General features: G+C 47.1%; 1 protein-coding gene across 2 annotated transcripts in view; it reads left to right on the forward strand.

Moving 5' to 3' along the window:
• Positions 1-239: 239 nt before the first annotated feature.
• Positions 240-22,247, forward strand: part of BMP7 (bone morphogenetic protein 7) — a 78,435-nt gene continuing 56,427 nt past the window's right edge. For both annotated transcript variants that reach the window (XM_081917080.1, XM_081917079.1), the window contains exon 1: positions 240-1,024. In XM_081917080.1, the coding sequence (XP_081773206.1) occupies positions 574-1,024 (451 nt within the window). In that variant the 5' untranslated portion in view covers positions 240-573. The remainder of the gene's footprint in view (positions 1,025-22,247) is intronic.

Here is a 22,247-nt window from a genome sequence, read left to right on the forward strand (position 1 = left end):
GCGTAAAAACCTTTATTTCCTAACCTCACCCCACCCCACCCAAGGGTCTGAGCGTTGTTGGGGGGCACAGAGCCTGGATCGGCGGGGGGAGCAAGCGGCGGACCCACGCAGCCGGCGAGGCTGGCTTTTCCTGTGGCTTGACTTCGGGACACTTCTCCCAGTTGGGCGAGGGAGTGCAACGCGCCGAGCTCCGCCCCTTTGCGCGAACTCCCGCTGCCGCCTGCTCGGCTAAGCCGCCGCTCAGAAGCCTTGCGCTTGGTGGCGAGGCGGGCGGGCGAGCGAGCGAGCACATCCCCAGGGAAGCGGCCAGGTCGGAGCCCGGGGTCCTGCCCTCTCTCCGCGTATGGCTCTCGGCAAGTAAGCGCGCTCGCTCCTCCCTCCTTCCCGGGATCGCCCGGGCTATCATGCGCGCCTCTCCGTGGGCTCTCCAGGGCAGCTCGCCGGCCAAGTGATCGGTCCCTCCGCGGCGCGCTCGGCTGCCCCTTCCTTTTTAATGCGCGGCTCTTTCGGCCGGCCGCCTCTCCCGCCGCCGCCCAGCCCGCTGGCTCCCTGGCTCTGCCCCCCGTGACGGAGATGCGCGCGGCGGGGTGGTTCAAGCGGCGGGCGGCGGAGGCGGCTGCCGCCCGGCTGCTGGTGTGGCTCCTCTTGGGCGCCTGGGCTGTGGAGCTGCGCTGCGCCCTGGCCGACTTCACGCTGGAGAACGAGGTGCACTCCAGCTTCATCCACCGGAGGCTCCGCAGCCAGGAGCGCCGGGAGATGCAGCGGGAGATCCTCTCCATCCTGGGCTTGCCCCACCGGCCGAGGCCCCATCTGCACGGCAAGCACAACTCGGCGCCCATGTTCATGCTGGACCTCTACAATGCCATGTCGGTGGAGGAGGAGGGCGCCGGAGGCAGCGAGGGCGGAGAGGGCTACTCGTACCCTTACAAGCCCATCTTCAGCACCCAGGGGCCGCCCCTGGCCAGCCTGCAGGACAGCAACTTCCTCACAGAGGCCGACATGGTCATGAGCTTCGTCAACATGGGTGAGTCTCTTGGCTGGCAGGGAGAGGGAGAAGGGGCTTGGGGAACCTTGGGAGACGGACACTGGCCTGGGGAAGCCAGGAGGAACCTGTGGGATGGTGAGGCCAAGTGGCTGGCACCAGCAATGCAAGGCCTGGCATCCTGGGCAGTTTCTGTGGCATCCATGTGCCACCCTGTAGGGCCTGTTTGGGCAGACACCTGCTGAGGGCTTCTCTAGCAGCAGGCAGGAGCCATTTCCCCCAATTCTGCCCCCTGGCATTGTGGGAAATTGCAGTGACCCAGCGGGATGGCTCCCCATGAGAGGACATTTTGCCAGGCATCTCTTCAGACATGGAGCTAATCTTTTTTTAAAAAAAACAACAACAACCCCGCTTGAACTCACCTGGAAGTATTTATTACTATCTCTTCAGTGTTTGTCCTGGCTTAAGATGCTGCCCCTTCACCCAGAAGTATTAGACTGGGCTTTAAAAATATTAACGCTCCACTAAAGCACCTTTGGAGGAACCCTCTAGTTACACGTATGAGACAGCTGTTAAAGGAAGGGTTTAGTGCAGCCCTTCTGAAGCGTTTTGATCTCCACCCCCAAAAAAGTTTATTTTAATTTCCGGGATCCCCCATCCTTGCACCAACCATCAGGACAGCAATCCTTGGTGTGCCCTTCTTGTGTGCCTGCTGCTGTTAAAGACCTGTTGATTGGGGTTCTTACCCAACGCTGGCATTTGAAAAGGCGATGGTGTTTGAAAAGCAGGTTTATGATGCCTCTTAAATCTGCAAGCAGAGAAACATCTGAACAAATTAGTGGGTCTTTGCTAGTTGGGTTGGCTAGCTGGAGCAAGTGGAGGAACTTCTATCCTCACAAATCCAGTGTGAATCACTTATGATCTTCTTCTAAGGGACATTCACCCTACCAGTGTGTCTTGAATGCTGAGAGAAGGATGGGTCCCTCCTCAGGATCCTGCCCCTCCTTATAACTTTCTACCCCTCCTAGGACTAGGTGATCCATACTCATTAAGGGTGGTGGTGTCCCACAGCACGAGAGCCATTAATTTAATATGTAACCTGTCAGTGCTGAGTGATCTTCACATATGTGCTTTTGCTTATTACTGGGTGTTTCTAAGATAGCCACCTGAAATACTTTTCCAAGGCCAGAGGTTTGGGCCATCAGCTGTCTTCAGCCCTTTCCCTGCAAAGAGAGCACTCATAGATTCACTTTAAGACTGCAATCGTATGCACACTAACTTGGGAGTGAGTGGTGCTTCAATGCATAGGACCAAGATGCATGGCAAACCATGGCATGTTCAAAAGGCAGATTAACCACCGAGTAGCAAATAGAGCCCTTTGGGTTCCACGCTTGCAACACCCAACGTGGATTGCAAGCATCAACTGAAACCTTCACCAATGAGTGTGGATTTTTAAAAGATGAGGAAATTGCATCATTTTACTGTGCACAAGTGCTTAGAGCCTGGAGGTTACAGAATCTTGTGTATGGGCCCCTAATTATACTTTAATGTACATGTTTTGGTACCCAGTTCACAGTAGGGGTGGGGTACTTGTCTTTAAAAATCAAGTAAAACAGGGAGGGGTATGGTGCTGCTTTGGGGTAATTTAACCTAGAATAAAGACCTTTGTGACTCATTTAGGATTGTGAGAATAATTCCATATGCATGTGCTGAAAGAGAAATAATTTCTTTTCTTTTACTATGGAAGTACTGTATGGACAAAGTGTTCTTATGGAAAACAGTTCTGTATCAAGAAGTCTTGAGAACTAGCTATCAAAAGGTGGTTCTCAGTTGTAGTTGCAACTGTGATGATTGATCATGTGGTGTTGTTAATTGTGGATTAATTAATCTCAATTAGTGTCATCTTGTAAATGCACTTGGGAGCTGGCTCAGAGAAATTTGCTGTGGCGACTTAGAACTCCTTGCTTCGCCTCCCAATCTTGTTTTGTTGTCTTTGCTGCTGCCTGAACAGGAATGCCACAATGTCCATCTTTATTTCTTTGCTTTAGCAGTGTTTGCCTGCATTTTGCCATGAGGCTAGTTCAGACTTGGGAACCTGAACTGCAGCAGGCCACAGACTGCAACATATAGCAGATGAAGGGGCTTAAACCACCTTTGAATAACTGCAACATTGCTGGTGCTGCTGTAAATGGAGAAGTCCTGGTGGAAAAGGAGACACACACAGGCAGTATTTAAGCTTCTCCAAAGAGCCAGTTTTTGTAGGATTGCTTGTGGGGTTTCATTTCTTTTTCAGGCTGCAGTCCCCAAACCTCTTATTTTAGAGGGATTCTATTTAGACCAGTGGGAGAACTCTGCAGTAAGTGGGTTGTGATCTTAATGACCCCAAGAAAGGTTCTCTAGTAAATCCTCATTTGCTGTTCTTTCTAATGAGCTAGCCTGGGTTGCCAGCCCGTGCTCTTTTGGTGAGCACATGTGGATGGGTTTATGCAAATTAAATGGAAGTTGTCACTTTTCGGCTTGCGGTTGGCTGAGCCTTTTTAATGGGATGTGGTCCTCCAATGGGGATTTCTCTTTGTGTGCTATGGGTCAGAATAAACTGGCTGGATTTGAGTAGAACACTCTCAGGGGCAAGCTGTCTATTTAAAATATATAATTATAGGCACCAGTTTTGCTGTATCTGTTTTTAGCCTGTGTCACATGCATCTGTGAAACCACCGCATGTACAGATTGCAACTCTGTGAATCCAGACCAAATCCAAACAGAAGTTCAGAACAGCCAAGAGCTTTAAACGCAGCCCCAGGCTCCCCCCAGTGCCCTCTACTCTGCAGCTCACATTTTAAACAAGAAGGGACTCCCTGGGAATTTGAAGGGACACACCCTTTGAAGATGAAATGATAATCTGACTCATCTTTGTTGTTGTGTTTATGGGCTCTTTTGCTTAAGATTTCATGATTGTCCAAATGACCACCAAGTAAGACTGTTGATGATAAAATGATGGTTTTGGAAGAGTCTTGTGAATAGTCTGCAAGGTGCGGCTGCTGGGAGATAAAAGGCTAAAGAGGTGCCACTTCTAAGTAGACCTGAGTTGGGGGTGTCAAATCGCCACCCCCAGGCCTCTTCAGGACTTTTCTGAGGTCACACCTCTTATCTCCAGGCCAGATCCTTCAGTAAACCTGCTCTGTATTGCCTGAGTAGAATGTTTCCTTTAACTGCGATGATGCTGGCTTGGATCAATGGCAGCGAGATGGGTGTGGGTGTATGCACTATACAAAAGTTAGAGGCATGCCCGCTTTTGCCTCTAGGTCCTGCGCATCACTTGAATGTAGCCCCCAGAAGGTTGCCTATGATAGTATGTGGCTCTTGGGCTGACAAGGGTTCTGCACCTCTGCTTTAGACATTGTTGTTGAACCTGTATGGAACTCCATTGTTGGGAATCCTTCCTAAAACTTGGGTTTGGTAAGGAAAAACCCCATACTGAGCTGAGCGTCTGAACCAAGATTCTTCTTCTCTGTACAGAGATCAAGTATGCTAGTAAAAGAGAATCACCAGGAGCTTGCCATTTTATGTATGTCATCGTTTGTACACTGGGTGATATACATCTGATCCTTGTAATCGTTCTAGCCCCTCTTTGATGCAGAAGGATCGTGGCAACTGGGTGCACGCACACTGGCGACCATGTGAACCTGCACGGAGTTGTTTATAAGCATGGTGTGTATGTATGTAGATGTGTGTCTGTGTGGATTCATGTGCATAAACACAGAGAGAGCCAAAATGTTCAGGCACACTTTCTAAATCCAGGAAAACCAGGACGAACTTATAAACAGTGAAACTCAATTCATAGAATCTAAGGATAGCTCATTCTGCAGAGCATGAGACTTTAATCTCAACCCAATCCTGTGCAGGCTTACTCTGAACTAAACACTGCCGTGTTCAGAGTAATGTGGTCCCATATAGGTGAGCAAAGGATTGCAAGACTTAGAGCTGCTTTGCATATACACATCCGTCCCTTGGTGGCTGCAGCAGTGTCAAGCAATGACTTGTTTGTGTCATTGTTGAACACCACAGATAGAATTGTAGTATTCCATTCAATCAATTCCTTGCTTTTCCATGGAACTGCTCAGCTGTATCAGATGGTGAGCAATCAAGAGATGCAAATGAATGAATGAGATAGCTCACATTTTCCATTGTTTATCTCAGGGGTGGGGAACCTCTTTCAGCCCAAGAGGCACATTCCATCCTGGGCAGCCTTTCAGGGGCCACATACAAGTGGTGGGTGTGGCAAGTGGGCATAACAACAGGTGCGACTCTTACCTTTGTAATAGTAGGCTATTTTCCAGCATGCGAAAGTCAGAGATTTCTGCATGCACATACACCGCTCCCCCCCCTCAATTCTCAGTCTTACACCTAGGCAAGCAAAGGCAGTTCAAGTATACATCCCATCCTAGGAGGATCACTTGAGGAGGTTTCAGGGCAGCAACAGTGTGGTGTGAATTGTAGAGTTGGAATGGCCCATGAGCACCATCTAGTTCAGCTTTCTGCAATGCAGGAATCTTTTGCCCAACACTGGGCTCAAACCCATGACCCTGAGATTTAAGAGTCTCATGCTCTACTGACTGAGCTATCCCAGCAGTTAAGTGTGCAGCTTGAGGAGAGGGGATGTCGCTTAGATAAAGGTTATATAATAGTAAGAACATAAGGAGAGCCTTGCTGGATCAGTCCCTTTCCAAATAACCCTTAATGTGAAATTTGTCCTTTTACTGCCCATTCACACAGTTTGGAAATATTATTTTGGAGCTCATTGCAATTCCCCTTTCTTTTAAACTACTCTGAATAAATTGGTATCAACAGCAAACTTTGCTACCTCTTTGCTCACCCCTTAACTCTAGATCATTTATGAACAAGTTAAAAAGCACAGGTCATAATACCAGTCCGGGGTGTGTGTGTGTGTGTGAGTTCACTTTCTAAATCTCTCCAGCAGTAGAAGTAGATAAACACAGGTGGCAGTTCCAGAGAAACAACATGCATTATTTGTTTCCTAAAAAGCTAGCTGACTTTCCACAAATGTCTTAGAATCCTCATCCATTATCTCTATGTAAGCAAAAGCTACAGGAGTCTTGTGTTACAGTTTGAAATATTTTAACAAACCATTTCATTTGAGAGTTTAAGCAATATCACACAAATTGTAGCCCAGAGAAAAGTGTAAAGCTTCATTTGAAATGCTGAACAGAAAGCTCTTCTTTGTCAGGTCCTGTTTCGGAAGAAATCACAGCTTACATAAAAGCAGACAACATGCTTCTATACTGTGCAGGTTGATGGGATGAAGTTAAGATAATTGCATGTACAGTGGTACCTCGGGTACCTCGTTCTGGAGGTCCGTTCTTAACCTGAAACTGTTCTTAACCTGAAACACCACTTTAGCTAATGGGGCCTCTTGCTGCTGCCGCGCATGCCGGAGCACAATTTCTGTTCTCATCCTGAAGCAAAGTTCTTAACCCGAGGTAATATTTCTGGGTTAGTGGAGTCTGTAACCTGAAGCGTATGTAACCCGAGGTCCAAACCCAACCCCTACTTGGGCCAGCATATGCAATCAACTGGGTTTCTGCCCCCCCCTTGAGCTGCTTAAGGTTAGATGAAGGGGCTGTGCCCCTGCTGCTACCTTTGTGTTGAAAAAAATCCCTGCACATAGAAAAGTACCATATCAGGGAGAAGGATATGCTCAACGTTTCCTCCTGATGGGCTAATTTTCTATGGTGTAGGCAGTTTGCTTTATGGCAGAGCACCCAGTCGCTGCCCTGCTGATTGTAGAGACCAGTCTAATGCTATACTGCAGGAGATGCTCTTCAAGAAATCATGGTGCTGTTATAGTTCTATTGTGTTTGCCTTCTGTTAGCATGGTCTGTCATTAGTAAGATGATAGGCAAGATCCAATCGTTTTAACATAGACAGGTGGAACTATTAGCAACAAGGCACTTCTGAGAGTTTTGTCTGTATGGTTTTGTTCCCCTGTCAACAGTGCATGCCAGGACGAGTTTAAGAAAGGACATAGATCCATAATAGCTTTCTTCATCCTTGTGCACACCTTTCATCCCATTGTAGTCTCAGTTCTTTCATCTCCATGGGACAAAGGCCAGCTTGTTTATAGACTTCTTAATGAATTAGTCTAGTTGCTAGCCAGCCTATATAGCGAAGCACAGCACCTGCTTTCAGACATACAGATTTCTATTGACAGTGGAAATTAGAAGATCTTTTGTGAGGTGGTGTCCCCCCCCTTTAAACTGAAGGGTTTCTATAGCGATCTTTTAAAATTGCAGCCTGTATTAAACTGTGTGCCTTGGTTTTGTAAGAGATACTCTTGTGGGCATTGTATTTCCCAGGTAGTGTTTTGTTACATACGTCAAACTAGCGCAGCAAGTGCCATAATGCTAGAATGTGCATTGCAGCAGAGAAGTGTCATAGCACTGTGGAAGCCTTTGCAGTTCCTTTTCCTTTTTTAAAAGTAAGTTAAGTACAGAACATAAATAAAATAAATGCAGCCCTCAATAATTGCAACATATTGGTACACATTAACTGATTTCCTTGCATTTTTCTACCTACCCCTTTGCGTGTCTGGTCATCGGGAGAAGGAGTTTTTCAAGGAGGTACTAGGTGGGCAAGCTTTGCAAGGATGGCGGAAGATCTAAAAGATTTTGCATTTGGAACAAATGATCCTTTATGAGAAGACAGAGTGGCTTTGTAACTTGCAAGGAAGCATCGAAAGATGGAGAACCAGCAAACGACACTTATTCTTTTCTTTTTGTGCTTAATACAGTAAAGTGTAGTTGGGGAATGTGTGAGGAGCTGTGTATCCTCCGATGCATAGACAGCCACAGAGGTGATGCATGACTTTCCCCTCCATTGGTTACACTGGAATTGCAGAGAGAGAAAGTGCAATGGTCATATGCTTCCTTGCAATGTGCAAAGCCACCTTGAAAACAAACTTTAGTTATTATGGAAACCACAACAGTTTACTTGTTGTGACTCACACTGGCGAACCTGGGCTTTTAGCTTGATGTAGGTATTGAAACTTCACTGTTAAAGAAATCCTGTCCTACTGAGTGACAGTTCCCATAATCTGCAGATCATTGTTTGGTGCGCACAATTCTCCGAACTGCCATCATAAGGGCAAAGGAAACGGGAAATACCGGTGTGCACTGATCTTTGCCAGTAACACCAGAGCGCCGCATGGCTGCTGCAGCAGCTAACAGCTCCTTTTCCAGCCCCTTAAACAGATGTGGAACTGAAAAACAGCAGTGATTTGACAAACCATGCAGAGGAAGGCTTTCCAAAGGTGTGGAACCACCACTGACAAGACACTGATCCTTTAGGAGGGAGGATACGTTAACTGAAGGGGGAACGGATTCTTTCTTTGGGCAGGGGAGTTGTTGATGTTTGAAGTTGAGATCTCATCTGTTACACTGTTTGTAGCCCTGGGCAAGTTTCCACCTTGCTGAATATTCTTTTTATGTAAGCCAATCAAATGCCTTTGAGAAGCTTACAAGCAGGTATGAAGTCAATAGCTCTTCCCTGTTCATGATGGAAATGTTGGTTGTTAGAGGCACCAGTTGCTCTGGGTTCCTGAGGCTAGCTGGGACATAGAACATAGGAAGCCGCCTTATATTGAGTCAGACCAGAGGTCTATCTAACTAAGTTATCTATTGTTTACATGGATTGGCAGCAGCTCTTCCCACCCTTACCTGAAGATGGCAGGGATTGAATTTGGGAACTTATGTGTACAAAACAGACGCCTTACCCCTGAACGGTGCTCCTTACCCAAAGCTGATGGACGGCTAAATCAGTTTTAAGTTTGTGGTGTAATATGCTCTTAGTGTGATGATTTCGGCCCTTATTCCTGCTTCCTCTCTTCTCTTGTTCCTTTTCCTTGGTTTTTCCTATCTGGCTCTCTGCTTGTTGTTGTTGTCCCTCCTCTTTTTCACACTTGCATATTCCAGATAAAGCATATTGCAACATGCATTTGAAGCACATTACTTCCCCAAAAGAATCCTATAGTTTCCCCCCTGACAGAGCTATCATTTCCAGTTACAGATAGGTAGCCGTGTTGGTCTGCCATAGTCAAAACAAAAAAAAAGTGTATCTGAAGAAGTGTGCATGCACACGAAAGCTCATACCAAGAACTAACTTAGTTGGTCTTTAAGGTGCTACTGGAAGGAATTTTTTTTGTTTCTACCATTTCCAGAACTCTTTAAAAACTACAGTTCCCAGCAGCCTTTGGGGGAAGCCATGCCCTTTAAACATGCATGGAATATGCTTTAAATGTGTAGCGTGGAACTGTCCTCCCTTCCTTTCCTCTAGCTCCCTTCCTGGTGGCTGAGACCCACACTCCATTGTTGTCCTGTGCTGGGCGAAGCAGTGCTGCACCCTCAGGGAGGTCTTCCTGCTCCATCCTTTCCTTTTCAACTGGCTCACCTTCCAGCCAGACTGCCAACACCACAGCACACTGGAGACCACTCCTCCCTGAACTCTCATCACAGTAGCTTAGCCCGAGAGAAGCTTGGCATGAGCTCCCCCACCCCACCCTGACATTGCAGCAGCTGGGATTGGGGGATTGGAACCTGGCTCTCCCCGGACTCTAACCATTGCACCACACTTCTGCCGCTTTTCCTCAGGTGTGCTGCTTGGGAGCTGTGGTAAGTCTAATGGGAAGTAGGGAACTGAACACCATTACAATCACCTGTTCCTTTTGGCTTAGTTAAAAGCAGTATGCAAGGTGCTTGGCAGTTGCCCAGCCACCACCAAAGGACTCCCTCCCTCAGAATAGGGCCCCCAGGCCAACTTCTAAGATTCCCCAGATCAATAGGTAAGTGAAACCCCAGTATTCAAGGAGAGACCAATACCATCCCACCTCCCTCAGACATGCAAAATAACCTGAGGGGTGTGTGGCGATACTTGCCTTCTTCTGCTTTAGAGGACTGCAAGCGAAACATAGCCATCCCAGGGTGAAACTCCTTGTCTTTCTGTTGCAAATTGAGGAAGGACCTCGCCCTTTAAAACAGGGGTCAGCAACCTTTTTCAGCCATACCTCCCTCAGACCATGTGGTGGGCTGGAAAAAAAGGGGGAAAAAATGAACGAATGAACGAATTCCTATGCCCCACAAATAACCCTGAGATGCATTTTAAATAAAGGAACACACTCTACTCATGTAATAACATGCTGATTCTTGGATCATCTGTGGGCTGGATTGAGAAGACGATTGGGCCGCATCTGGCCTCCGGGCCTTAAGTTGCCTACCCCTGCTTTAAAATGAAGAGTAAATCTTGGCTGCTGCTAATGAGAATCAAAAGGCAGGTGGTTGTTTGTTTGTTTTTAAATATATTTTGTTAAGGTTTTTGGACATCAGTTTAAGATGGCTTTAGAGGAGGATTAGGCTGTGAACGGCTCCTGGTCACCAGTCATGATGTATGCTATCTCCAGGATCAGTGAGCCTTTGAATTCCACTCACTGGGGAACAACGCCTTCAGAGTGCTGTAGCTCTCGAGTCCTACTTAGCAGGGTGCCTGGTTGGCTGCTGTGGGAGTCTGGGTTGCTGGACTGGATAAGGCTCTGGCCTGGTCTAGTTCAGCATCAGGTTCTCACAGTGCTATGGGAAAGCCGCAAACAGGATCTGAACGCAGCAACACTCTCCCCACTTGTGGCACCCAGCAACTGGGAGCGACATTTTCACAATCCTTATGCCTGCCCCACACTAACAGATGGAGACTGTTTTGTGCTTGGTGACGTAAGGTGCAGGAAGGATGGGGCATAGCCAAGTAGCAAGGGATGTGCTGTAGGTAGCTCAGTGCACCTCCTTTGCATGCAGCAGCTCCCTGGCATGTCCAGCAAGGGCTGGGAGGGACTCCTGGTCTGAAATGGTAGCTAGCCACTGGTAGTACGTGTTGACAATACTGATCTAGTTAGACCAATGGTCTGACTTGGTTTCCTCTGCACATTTTCCCAGACTGTGTGTGGCTTTGCACATGCCCCAGCCCCTTGTCTGTTTATAGTGGTGTTGTTAGGGAAGACACTTCATTTGCACTTGTTATTTGGGCATATAAAGCCATGAATGGCTTGGGAACCAGGTAATTGAAAGAGCACGTGTCCCAGTATCGGCCATCTTGGACAGTACGATTGGCAGACGAGGCCTTGTTGGTGGTGATGCCACCAGGGGCTGCTTGGCTGGTGGTGGCTCCCTTTTTGTGGAATGCCCTCCCTCTCTGGTGAAGTGTATCTTGCTTTCAGAAGCAGTTTGAAAGCTTTCCTGTTTATAGGCATTTGATGGCTGAAGGATACTGTTCCTGACAACCCTGAGACCACGAGATGAGAGAATGCTTGTAATTGTTTTTGGAATGTCTTAATTGTTATGTACTGAAGTTTTCACCCTGGGCCAGCAGGATGATACTGTAGATAGTTCAGGTCCACATATGCAAATAAGGGATCAAAAGTGACGTTCAGTGATTGGATAGTTACAGAAAATGGTTACTGTTGCGTTCTAGTGGAGCTCTATATAAGCAGGCTGGCTGAACCCTTCAGTTCAGTTCAGTTCTGGCCTGTGAATAAACAAGAGCTGTTTGAAGAATCGCTGTGTCGTCTGATATGTTCACCCACAACTTAATATTAATGATAACTGTTTCTGGTATTTTTAACTGCATTTGTTTTTAGAATCCTCCATGATTCCAGAATGGTGATACCCAAATTGGATATATTTCTGTTTCAGAGAACTTTTTCCGTATTGATTTCTCTGTGGACCTGCTACAAGTGCTTTATAGGTTTCAGAGTATTTTAAGGTATGTGCTGAGCTCATAGGAAACACTGGTCCAGGCTATTGGGGACTGTTACCTCATGTGAACTCAGAGGCACCCCTTCCACCCTGATCACAGGAGATCAGGAATCTAGCTGTATTTCTGAGATGTTTGTCCATTATTATTTATCTCATTGGTAAATCCCTTCGGGATTCCTTGGAACAAGGTTTGAAAAGCACCTCTCTAGGCTAAAATGGAGCCCATGCTGCTACTCAGCAGGGTTCTGTGTGATGCTTGGAAACGCAGCTGGACCTTTCAGTAGTGAGAAGTGCAGATTTAACTCAAAGGTGGCCAAGTGATTTTATCTTTTATGCTTTTTATGCTCAGGGAATGGAGCTGGAAACTGTGACTCATAAATTTTATAAAAAAATAATAAAAATACAAGGGCATGAACTCTCTTCCAGTTGTGGTTTTGGTGATGAAGCAGGAATAAAATCATAGCCTGGCACATTTGCAATGCATTTCACTCTGAACATGATTTTAGCAGGCATTGCAGTAATATTTTTTCTTTTCTACAAATTCATTTTTGCGTGAATCAAAAGTGCATCAGCATGGAAGCAGTTTCTCCCTTCCAGCGCTCAGGTAGCCCTGTGATCGACATTGAGGTGTGCTTCCTTCAGGCTAACAGAATGTACTTCGTTATACACAATGTACACTGGGATAGCTCAGTTGGTAGACCATGGGACTCTTAATCTCAGGGTCGTGGGTTCGAGCTCTAAGTTGCACAAAAGATTCCTGCATTGCAGGGGGTTGGGCTAGATGACCCCTGGGGGTCCTTTCCAGCTCTACAATTCTATGATTTACTAGAGCAGTCTTTCTCAACCTGTGGGTCCCCAGATCCCATCATCCCTGAGCTCTGGCCTTGCTAGCTAGGGGTGATGGGAGTTGTAGTTCAACAACAACTCCCATCACCCCTAGCTATCAAGGCCAGAGCTCAGGGATGATGGGAGTTGTAGTCCCACAACATCTGGGGACCCACAGGTTGAGAACCGCTATACTAGAGCATTGAGATCCACCAGTCAAAGCCAAGTTTAAAACAGTGGCCAGAGGGTTGGGGCCAGGTACAAGTTTGCCTCTCAATACAAGTTGCTGGGGATTGCCAGTGTCTCTCTTAGATCTTGGGATGCAGGCTTCCCATCTCCTTTTGGTTGGTTACCATGAGAACAGAATGCTGGACTAGATAGGCCTTTGGTCTCATCCAACATGGCTGCTCTTACCTTCTTAAATGGTACCTTGTGTGGCTCCAATTATCTCCTGCACCCCAAGAGGCCACCCACTGAGTTAACTTGCATTGGCAAGTACAGATCTACATCTGAGTTGCTGCAGATCATAATTCCTTTCACAAAACTAAAATTGGCCAGCAGGGCTGCACTAAGACGAGGTCAAAAGCAGCTGACGAATATACCTATTTTACAGGTGAGGCACACTGAAGCCGAGAGATAAGTGGTTAGCCATCTCAGAGATTTTTCTTTTAAATAACATTTCCCATTGTTCAACTACAGTACTGGAAGTCAGAAACACTTGCAGATATACTGCAAGTCACTGAGTAATCTGCCAGTAGATCCTGCTCTTACCTTGGGCTCACCCCTGATCTGAGTGGTCTTAGCAAGGTCGTCGCAAACAGGTCGTCCCACCTGCTTAGAACAGGTTGCTGAAAATATTTGCTGGTAAGGGTGGCCGTTTTTGTGTTCTTCACTCTTTCCTCTTGGGCTCAGTATGAGTGAGAAATACTGTCAGCTCCAGTCACCTCACTGACAAGTATAAAATTGTGGTTAAATGCTTGACAAAACAGAGAGAGAGAGAGAGAGAGAGAGAGAGAGAGAGAGAGAGAGAGAGAGAGAATTAGGAAAATTACTCATTCTTGGAAAGAGTGCACAAAAGTGACTTTTGGTTCATGTAAGCGAAGATGCTGAGGAGACCTCGAGTTTCAGTTTACTTCATACCATCTGGTGGTGTTCTCTACCCCCCCCAAATTCCCCCCCCTGACAAGTATTTGGCACCAGAATATGCATCCCGTTGCCCCCCTAGAATAGCAGGCTTTTAGCACTGTAGGGCATTAGCGTTTTCATTCTGAAGCAGTTTAGGGTGGGGGGGGGGACTTGTAGAGAATCCTCCTTTGGGACTGGCTTTGTGAAGTGAATGCAGGGGGCAGGCCTTTGCAGCTGTAACCTGGCTTGTGTTAAAAATTGGAAAGGCTGCTTTGCATTCCATCTCGCTACAGGCCTTCCTTGGTGTACAGCCAAAGGTTAATATAGATGTCGCAAAGTTTCTCCCTCCCCGCCCCAACCCCCCACTTTGGAGAGCTTCAGATATAAGAGTATGTGTACAGCTGTGTTTGTAGTAACCCTTTCATAATCACACTTCTTAAACTTGCATTTCCCGGCTTGTATAAATGAAAAGAATTTCTGAAGGGATATTTGACCTGCGTTTGAACTTATTTGATCTTCACGTATTTCCCACTTGAAACAAAGCAGATTAAATCTTGGCCCTGAGAAGGCCTGTCGAGGATCACATGATGTGGTCCATACATCAGGGTAAATACACTCCCCCCCCCTCTTTCTCCCTCCTTTTTTAAACGTCTCTAGCTGTTTTGAGAAGCGTGTGTATTGGGTCATTTTATGCTGAGATTTAGAAACCCGCCCAAAAGGCTCAAAGCAAAGCAACACCAGTGTTCCTTAGGGACCTTTAAGAATAGCTCCCACAGCAGCAATCTTAATAAGGATATGCAAAAAGGTACTTCTGTATGTGAATGTATAAAAGTGTTCAAAATTGCCTGTCAAATCATCTCTCATTAAAAGTTTGCTAAAAAAAAAAGCTGCCAAGTTTTCTTTGAAGGTGCTTGTGCTTTAAAACCTCTAGATGTTCTACAAGTGGGGAGCAACCTTTGAGAGACTCCCTCTCCCTCTGTTCTGTCCCCCCAGCATTTTAATCTGATGTATAGGCAGCACCGTCAAGCATTGAATGGACCATAGAAATTGGCGTGGGACATAGCTTGGGCCGATGGGTTCTATAGCATGTGTGTCAAATAAAAATATCAGGTGGTGTGATGTTTTTCAGCAAGGTGGAAGGGTGATTATTTATAGCGATACGAAGGATAAAGGGGAAATGGAAAACGTATGTTCTGAAATCCAGGTCTAGAGTGGTCTGTATATGTGTGTGTTGCAGGTGGGGGTCTGCGTGCTTTTAGTTACGTTCCTGAAATATCTCCTTTCTCTCTAGCATTTCGCATCATGAGGCTTTGAAAACCTCTTTGGGTTGGGAAGCATTCAAACTACTTGACTTTTTTTAAAAGGGAGCTGCATATGTGCATAGGCTTGTAATTAAAGTACCAGGACAAGTGGTTAAGTGCAATAGGCCTCAGGAGGAATATTGCAGAGGGAGTTGTTTTCAGGCTTGCAAGCCTGCTTTAGTATATCATCGCTATGCACGAGAGATGCAGAACAGGTCCTCTAGCACGTGTATGTGATGTTGTGTATATATGATTGACAGGGGATGTTTTATTTAGTTCTTTTTTTAAAAAAAATGGTTTCCTAATCAGGGACAAAATCCAAAGCAAAGACTGCAATTCAGTTGGATTCGTCTTAGGATCTCCTTCATTCTGAATATCAAAGTGTTTGGTTAACAGTTGTATTTAGGAACCTCTACCACCTTTCTGAGCCATTAATGCTTATATCTGATCTTTAGATGATGCTATAATATTTTGGTATGTTACAAGGGGTGGGGGCAGGGGACATGTAATTTATTTGTGACATATGTGTTCTTAACGACACAAACAATTAAAAAAAGTTAAGAGTGGTGGCCAACTAACTTTTACTCAGAGTAAACCCATTGAAACCAATGGACCCAAGTTAGGGGGCAACCCTGAGCTCAGATCTGCTGGGATGAGCAACTCCAGATCTCATGGCTGAATCCTGGCTCAGCTGGACAATTCTAGCGTAAGCTCCTGCTGAGCCAAGACCAGCAGATTGTAAGAATTCTGGGGGAGTGGAGAGGACAGGAGTGAAGCGGGGGCACTTTATGCTGGATCCTACGCCTGCTCATCTTTGTCACATGACCTGACAGCCTAGCATGAGTTCCGTCAGCAATGGAAGTCCATGGGGAGGGAAGTCCATGGGGAGGGTCTGCAGAAATCTGTAGAAATTTCAGCTCAGGCTCACCTACAATCAGGGCCGTCTTTACCTAGGGGTGCAAGGGATGTGGGGCACCTGGGTACTGAATTCTGGGGGGCGCCAGGCGCCGCCACTGGAAGGAGCAAATGCGAAAACTGCAAAGGCAACCCTTGGGCGGCAACACAAGACAATGCAATGTCGCTGTGAAGGCCTGGGATTTGGATTCGGATGCTGAACCTGAGGCATCCCAGCCTGCACAGGATTCCCCGCCTCCAGAACCAGCTGAGCCAGGGCTTGGGCATGAGCCTGAAGGGTCCTCACCTGCACTGGATCCTCAGGTGCAGGCACCAGCTGAGTCTGCTCGGGCTCCTGAGGGGGTGGAGGACCCATTGCCTGCAGGTGCTCCACTCTCAGCCCCGTCAGAGGAAACTGAGGTTGCTTCTGGGTCCAATAACCCTCCAGCCTCTCCTGGGCTGCAGAGGCTTAGGGCAGAGAGGCGGAGGGAACTAAGTTCCCTCAGGAGGAGTGCTCGCCTGCAGGCCAGGACAGGCAAGTCACCTGAGGATTGGGGCCGCCCTATGCCTCGGGGCAGGTAAAAGCCAGCCAGCCCCAGTCCCAAGTTGCGGAAGCAACGTTGTTGGTCGCCAGTTCCTGCCTGAACCCTGCCCTGCACTCAGCGTCAGCTTTTATGGACTGCCTTCATATTGCTCCTTCGACCTCGGACTGGACTCAGACCTTGCCTCTCGATCTACCCATGGGACCAGCACAGTCGCTTCTGCAGAGCCTTGACAAGACAAACCCTGCCGGGTTCCTGACCCCCTTAGAAGTTTGGCCTCCCCCTCGAAGGGGAAACTTGGGAGGCGGCTGCCTTTCGCTGGAGGCGCCGGAGCAGGAAGGCGCTTCTCCCGGGCCTAGTGGCAGAGCGCAGCAACCTCGGGGCCACTGGTGATGCAGGGGGGGCGCTGGGTGGATATTTGCACCCCGGCGGCGCGTATGCTAAAGACGGCCCTGCCTACAATGCTTCAAAAGAGCACTCAGGATCCGCTGTAATTCGTGGCAAATTGCACAGTGGCGAAGGCAGCAGGATATAAACTGAGCATGCTCCAGCTGCATCTCACTTCAGTTTGTGCTTCCTGCAGTGTGGCATGCTGCCTCAAGAGCTCCTTCTGCAGGGATGTTGCACTCAGGAGAAGGGCTCCGGGCACCTGGTGAAAGGCGCTTTGCTCCTGGAGCACACTGCACCCAGAAATGGGGAATGGACAGGGCCTGCGTGCTAACAGCTTTCTCCCAAGCTTCTCTTCACAGCAGGACAGGAATGGCAGCAGCAGTAACTGCTGCACCCTGGCAATTCAGCACCTCCAGCAACCATTCACGGGGAGGAGCAGCCATGGAGACAGAAAACCAGGTCAGTCTGAGAGGAGGACGCACCACCCTGACCCCAAATGCCACTCACAACACACACACCCCGCCCAGAAGCCCCGGTCCCTTTGCGGGATGCAGAAACTCACCAGCACCATAATACATGTGCTGTGGAATCCATTTTCAGGGGATCCGGCACCACGGATGGGGTGGGAAATAGAGGGGTCAGGTGTCTGTGGGGGTAGGCACCTGCAACTGCTAGCCCCCATTCTCATTCCGCTGTGTGATTGCCTTGCAGATGCTCAGCTGCGGAAGAGGTGGCAGCACCGCCACCACCTGCTGATGGTATCCAGGAAGGAGCGCCACAACCGCAGGCAGGTAAGGGACAGCACAGACACAGCTCTGAAGATCTGCCCCTCCATCTCCATTCAGCGACTCTATGCTTTCAGGAGCCAGTTCCTCTGCCTCAGCGGAAGGGGCACTGGCCAACTTGCAGACCACAAGCCCAACACAGGGGCACCCTCCATAAATTTGGTGTGCTCCCTCCCTGTAATGGGGGGGGGTAACCACTGTTGGCTGATGCACCAATAGCACTTGAGGACACCCCCTCAGTTCTCACCCCTGCTCCTCTCACTGTCCCTGCTGCGCCAGGCTCATAGTTCACAGGCTGCAAATCAACAGGTGCTGCACCCACCATGGATCCCCCCTCAAGCAGAGAAGCAGTCCTGCGACTGAGACCGAACCCACCTCCGCACCTTGGCAGGAGGGGGACCCCACTGTCGTGGTTTGCAAATAAAGACTGAATGTTTGCAACTGTCTGCTCTGTCTCTTGTTTATTCACATATACCGACTGCTAGATTAATAGGCATTTGCTGTCCAGGGTTTCAGACACAGCTCTTTTCCAGCCCTATCCGGAGATGCAGGAGATTGAACCTCAGCTCTTTTGGGTGTAAAACTCAGTCCTTTCTTATGCGCTACGGACCCCTTCTCCTAGGTGCTAAAGGAGAAGATGAGGTATCTTCTTGCATAAAACCCTCTTTCTATAGCCAATGATTAATGCTTGACCCTGGGATGTTACTCATTTTGCACAACCTCAGTATATGGCTGTGTTAACTGTTATGCTAAGCGCTCTGCAGAGTAGGGCCCTATTCAAAGAGATACCCTTTTTGCCTTGGTGACTCATGCATATCATTGCTATCTTTTAGCTGCTGGGCATGGTAAGCAGAAATCTGTAGGAAGGTAGCTGAAAAGTAAGACAAAAAAAGCCTTATTTGCTAGAAACAATAGCAAAATCCTGCCCAGATTTCTGTTTGTGCATGCAAAGAAACCAGTATTTACACTGATGTATTTATCTAATGTTCTGGGGTTGTAACCAGCAATGTAGCACCTGGCTGATGCTCCACTAGTCTGTTGACTCTAGTGCATTTTGAATGAAGCTATATGGTCTGTTTGGAGATCTCTCTCCCTCCACATTCCCCTTTCCTAGCCTCTCCCAACTCAAGGCCTTGGAGGAAAAGTGACTGCTTGTGACATGTTAATGAGGTGTTAATAGCTCCAAGTGAGGTGCGAATAGTTGCTGAAATAGTCTTAATGGCAGCTGCATGGACCTTATACTATAGGTGGGGAAGAAGAAGAAAGACCAAAAGGTCTTTCATTTCCCAGAAGGTGGAAGAAGCAGCAAGGGGAGCATCTTTCCTGGACCTGGTCCTCTCTAACAGGGCGGAACTGATTGATGAAGTGGAAGTACTGGGAACCTTGTAAGGAAGTGATAATGTTCCCTTGGGTTTCATTCTATAGAGGCAAGGGAAAGCTGAGTGTAGTTGAACATGCACTCTGGAATTTAAGAAGACTGATTTCAAAAAGCTTAAGGAATTACTGGGTAATCTCAGAGACTCTATCATCTTTGAGAATTCTTGGAATACAGGTGAGGTCCATCTTCACAAAAGGCAATCACTATCAACCAGAGAAGGTGGCGTTGAGACTAGGAAAGGTCCTTGAACATATAACTAAACAGTCGGTCTGTGAGCACTTAAAAAGGATGCCTTGATTACTAACAACCAACATGGGTTTCTAAGCTGCAACTACAGAAGTACAGTGTCCTGATCAAGGGAAGTAAAAGCACCACTCTGTTCTGCCTTGGTCAGGCCACACCTGGAATACCGTGCCCAGTTCTGGGTGCCACAATTTAAGAAGGATATTGACAAGCTGGAACATACAGAGGAGGGCAACCAAGATGATCAATGGTCTGGAAACCCTTGGGGAATGGGTGTGCTTAGCCTGCTAAAGAGGAGATATGATTGCCATCTTCAAAATATCTCAAGGGCTGTCACATGGAAGATTGAGTAAGTTTGTTTTCTCCTATTCTGGAGGGTAGGACCCAAACCAATGGCTTCAGGTTACGAGAAAGGAGATTCCAACTTAACATCAGGAATAACTTGCTAATGGTAAGAGCTGTTTGTCAGTGGAACAGACTCCCTCAGAAGGTGGCGGACTCTGCTTCCTTGGAGGTGCTTAAGCAGAGGTTGGATGGCCGTCTGTCATGGATGCTTTAGTTGAGATTCCTGCACTGCAGATTTGAAGTATAGCAGCTGATAGGAAGTGGAAGTTACGAATATAATGGGTAAAATATAAGTAATATAGCAGCTTTGTAAGGTAAGAAACGAACACCATGGAAGGCTGGATGGGAAGTCGATGCATATGAGATATATGTTCTGACGGTTGTTTAAAAAGATAACCCTTGGGGTCCCTTCCAAGTCTACAGTTCTATGATTCTTTAACAGGAGGCCATGTGCCACTGCTGTTTACATGGAAGGTGGCAAGGAGGAGATCCATTGCACATGCCTTTGGGGCACAGAGAGGCATTACCAACTCATTGTTGAACAACCAAATACACTGAATAGTTGATTTTGCGAGGCAGTTGGGCAATCAGATCTGGCCAAGGGTACTTTCTAAGGGCATTCCAAAAAGTGTGAACCTGTCGACTTTGCTAGATCACCAGAAACCAGAGCTTTGGGAGCAAGAGCTGCTACAGAGACCCTCATCAAGGCCTGTGGTTTAAGAAGCCCCGAAGCAAGTCTTGCAATGTACAGCCCAAAAGGAAGGCCCCTTTTGAAACCCATAACGTGTTCTTATGGTGTGGCCATTGCTGTTGACGAACAGCATACATTTTGACATCTCTGTGTGTGCATAAGTACACCGGCTGTCTTTGGAGAGTGTGGGCAGCTGGAGCAGGTTGCTCTTAGTCACTGTAGTGGTGATGTGACTGTTTTACACCAGTTTGGGGAGCAGTTTTATTCCAAGACTCACAAAGGTCTAATTTGGCTGTTTTGTTCTTCTCTCCATTGTTGCTTGTTCAGCTGCTTTTAAAGCACACTCACTCACGCGTGCGCGCGCACACACACACACAGACAACTTTCTCTCTTTTCTTAATAAAAATTGCATCCAGTTTGGGACATCTTGTTTGGGGAACGGTACAGGGTGGAGAGGTAGGGAATGAATGCAACTGGAAAGATTAATTTTTTAAAATGCTTCTAACCATTAAAGCCTAGTCAGGGGCTGTTGACAGATGCCTTTTTAAACGGGACACTGTTATGCTTTAGTTTAATATATTCTGGCAGTGTCAGCGAGGTTAAGGCTAATACAGAGTTGTGCGGATCCTGTCAGGAGGAATGTGGGGATTACATTTAAAAGGGGGTGGGTGGGGTGAGCGGCGCAGCTGTGTACACTTATTACAAAAAAGGGGGTTAAGTCCCACCGCTAGAATCAATATATTAAATTGCAAGGGCCTTTGTTTTTAATTAGTCAAAATAAAGTATGCTGTTATAGCTGTTATGGCTTCTCTCCTTGAACCGCAGTGAGGAAATGCTAATATTTATACTGAAACTGTTAATTTGTGGCTAAAACAATAACATGTTTAGTTTTTACACAGCTCAGTGCGTCTTAATGCACAAGATGCCCAAGAGTGGCTGAGATGACAGATTGGAATCAGCTGAGTGAAGGAATAAGGCAGAGTGTTTAACAGTGGCCAGGTGGAGTATTTTAGCCAGTAATGCACCACATTTGGCAATAATGGTATATCTCCCCCCGCCACCTTTCTTTTTTCCTAAACCCTTCCTGTCACACACTTGACTTATTTCAATAATGTTCATCCGGGATTGACTTAATTGTGTCCGTTTTAGTCTTTCAAGAAACAAATGAAGGGACCGCTTTAGAAATAAATTTTTTAAAATCCATTCTATGGGACTTCTAATGAGTAACACATACACACAAGAGACTGCACCCCACTACTCAGAGTAGACCCATTGAAATGAATGGACTGATTTAGTCACATCCGTTCATTTCAATGGGTTTACACTGAGTGTTCCTAAACCCAGGATCAGGATGCGGGAACTGATTCTTTAACGCAAGGGTGGGGTGCTGCAGATGTTTTTGGCTTCCAGCAAGGATGGCCAGTAGCTGAAGATGAGTTGCAGACCATCAACATCTGAAGGGCCACATGTTCCCCCTCCTGGCTTCGGTGTTGCTTGTTGCTCTGCAAACTCATTAAAAGTTAGGTAAGCACCTCTCTGGAAGAGCAAGCACCATTGCTCATTAGCAGCAGAACGAAAACTGACCTTGACTTTAGTTACACAAGCATAAATCCTGCAGTATTCTAATTGAACCATATTTTCACCCAATACAACTGGAGTAGGCTACAGCCAAGATCCTCACAAGGAAAAGGCTAGCATGTGGTAGCTTGTTGTTAGGGTTGGCCTCGGATTAAGTACCCAGTGAAAGAGTGCAACCTTGGGTATTATTTTGAAATTCAGGCCAAGTGAGATGGCAATTAGAGTGGACCATTTCACTTTATCATGTTCTTAGGTGTCTGGAGCAAAGGAAAGATGTTTGATGTTTGTGCAGGTCAGTAGTTTGGTGTTACGGTAGTGTAGTTTTCCTGTTCACTTCCGGGACCTCTTTTGTTTATT

Source organism: Podarcis melisellensis (genome assembly GCF_964234715.1).
Source record: "Podarcis melisellensis genome assembly, chromosome: 6".
Lineage (NCBI taxonomy): Eukaryota > Metazoa > Chordata > Lepidosauria > Squamata > Lacertidae > Podarcis > Podarcis melisellensis.